General features: G+C 38.7%; 1 protein-coding gene across 1 annotated transcript; it reads left to right on the top strand.

Annotated features, from left to right (window-relative positions):
- Positions 1-2,637, top strand: LOC120171476 (mitotic checkpoint protein BUB3.2-like). The gene is made up of 9 exons (XM_039179183.1): positions 1-207; positions 305-435; positions 528-610; positions 978-1,244; positions 1,402-1,477; positions 1,618-1,698; positions 2,069-2,147; positions 2,233-2,333; positions 2,442-2,637. The coding sequence occupies exons 1-9, from the start codon at positions 85-87 to the stop codon at positions 2,527-2,529; spliced, it is 1,029 nt and encodes a 342-aa protein (XP_039035114.1). The 5' UTR covers positions 1-84; the 3' UTR covers positions 2,530-2,637.

Here is a 2,637-nt window from a genome sequence, read left to right as displayed (position 1 = left end):
CTTCCCTCTCTTTTTGCCGCTCTCTCTAAAACCCTAAGATCTCTCTCCGTTAGTCCTCTAATCTCTCTAACATCCAATCAAGCGATGACATCTGTTCATCCGCCGCCGGTACCTGGACGGGAGCTCTCTAATCCTCCGACGGACGGGATCTCGAACCTTCGGTTCTCCAATCACAGTGATAACCTACTCGTCTCCTCTTGGGATAAGGTGCTCTCTCAAACATCAAATGCCTTTTAAAATATTAAGTTTCCTTTTGGTTTTTCGGTTAAAGGTGTTTTTTCTTTCTTTCTCTTTTTGATCGTAGTCTGTGAGATTGTATGATGCGAGCGCGAACGTTTTGCGAGGAGAGTTCATGCACGGTGGACCGGTACTTGATTGCTGCTTCCACGATGATTCATCCGGGTTCAGTGCCAGTGCTGATAATAAAGTTAGGAGGTTAGTTAGTTTTTTCTGGTTGATGATTCTCAAGAAAGCTTAGGAGAAATGAATATAGGATCAAGGTTAATTTCGAGCTTTTAATTTTGTAGGATAATGTTCAGCCATGGAAAGGAGGATGTATTAGGTAGACATGATGCTCCTGTGCGTTGTATAGAGTATTCTTACGCAGCAGGTTGGTTAAAATTTGCAAATCATCTCCGTTGACTTAATTTTTAGGCTTTTTAAAGCTGAATTCAGGATGATTTGTCTTTGATGTATTGTTGCCTTTCAAAGTGAGATTTTCTCTACCTGCGTGTAGAGTAAGAATCTGAATTTCAATTTCTTTTTGAACGGATGATTGATTAATTCACCTTTGATTTAACTGAATAACAAATGAACTGATATGATGGAAAGCGTTTTTAGAGAAGATGCTTGCTGATTCCATAGTCACAAGTTTCACTGAAACCCTACTGAATCTACAACATACAGTGTTGAGCATGAGCTCTTTTGTTTTATGTAAGAAAATGTTTGAATCATTAGCGTTTGATCTGTTGTTATAGGACAAGTGATCACAGGCAGTTGGGATAAGACATTGAAATGCTGGGATCCAAGAGGTGCAAGTGGGCAGGAGCGCACTCTTGTCGGCACATACCAACAGCCTGAGCGCGTTTACTCGTTATCTCTAGTTGGAAATCGAGTAGTTGTGGCAACTGCCGGTAGACATGTAAATGTTTATGACTTACGAAACATGTCTCAACCTGAACAGCAAAGGGAATCTTCATTGAAATATCAAACTAGATGTGTGAGATGCTATCCAAATGGAACAGGTAACGTTTTAAAAGCCTAGAAGTTTCATAAATTTCTACAGGGAAAGAAAATATTCAGAAAAGGCTCATATTATTCATGCATTTAAAGTAATAATGCATGATTTTAGATCTCTGATCCATATCTTCATTTATCATTCTTTTGGACAAATTTATACAGGATATGCTTTTAGTTCGGTTGAAGGACGAGTTGCAATGGAGTTCTTTGACCTCTCAGAGGCCGGTCAAGCCAAAAAGTACGTATTAATCTTTTCATTTTAGCACTATGTTATGAGGTATATTCCAGCATGTGAATAGATATAAGCTGTGGGAACTGTTCTTGATCTGATCTTGTTTTCCATTTATCTGTTTGCTTTTATCAATGGATATGTAATAGGTATGCCTTCAAGTGCCATCGAAAATCTGAGGCTGGGCGGGACATTGTGTATCCAGTAAACGCCATAGCATTCCATCCAGTGTAAGTTTCAGGACAACTCTTCAGCTGTTTATGATAAACTGATGAGGCTGAAAACCTTAGTAGCATCCGTTCAGCTGGATAGTGTTTTAACTGTATGATGTAGTACGTAGGCCATTGATCACAATGTAGCATTGCCATTCAGAGCGTTTTGCCTTGAGTTTCTGGCATGCACAAATAACAATTTGTAAATTGTAATTAGAATATTAGATACCCATGTTGGAAACTTTTTCTATTGTTCGATTAAACTGTTAACGAGAAAATAAGTAATTTGCAAACTTTGAACTTCTAGTAAGACATTAGGTTGCATTTTCTTGGTCATGATCTTGAACATACTCAAATTATTGCTAAAATATGGCTTTCAATCCTGCAGTTATGGTACATTTGCAACCGGAGGTTGTGATGGTTTCGTTAATGTGTGGGATGGAAACAATAAGAAGCGGCTGTATCAGGTAAAAAGATTGGATTGAAATGCAATTTCATTTCACAGTAAAAAAACCTGATAATTTACTATCACTGTTGAATGATCTTTTGCAGTACTCAAAGTACCCAACAAGCATCGCCGCTCTTTCATTCAGCAGAGACGGTCGACTGTTGGCCGTGGCCTCGAGTTACACATTCGAAGAGGGGGATATGCCGTAAGATTCCTCCCAACTTCTCTTGTTCCGTCTTTGTCCAACTCAAAAAATGTGTACAGTATTCATTGACATACTCGAGCTCTAATTTCGGATCCTTTCTTCATGCAGACACGAACCGGATGCCATCTTTGTACGTAGCGTAAATGAAATTGAAGTCAAGCCAAAACCAAAGGTATATCCCAACCCACCTGCGTAGATGATTAAGAGTCTTTGTATCTTCTATGTGAGTCAAGGTGTGTGAAAATGTTGCACTTTGTGATGATTTAGTCAATGGTCTGAACTATAAAACTAAACATATATATAA

The sequence above is a fragment of the Hibiscus syriacus genome, unplaced genomic scaffold (genome assembly GCF_006381635.1).
Source record: "Hibiscus syriacus cultivar Baekdansim isolate YM2019G1 unplaced genomic scaffold, ASM638163v2 tig00111834_pilon, whole genome shotgun sequence".
NCBI lineage: Eukaryota > Viridiplantae > Streptophyta > Magnoliopsida > Malvales > Malvaceae > Hibiscus > Hibiscus syriacus.
The sequence above is the reverse complement of the archived record's forward strand: the minus strand, read 5'-3'. Positions and strand labels throughout refer to the sequence as shown.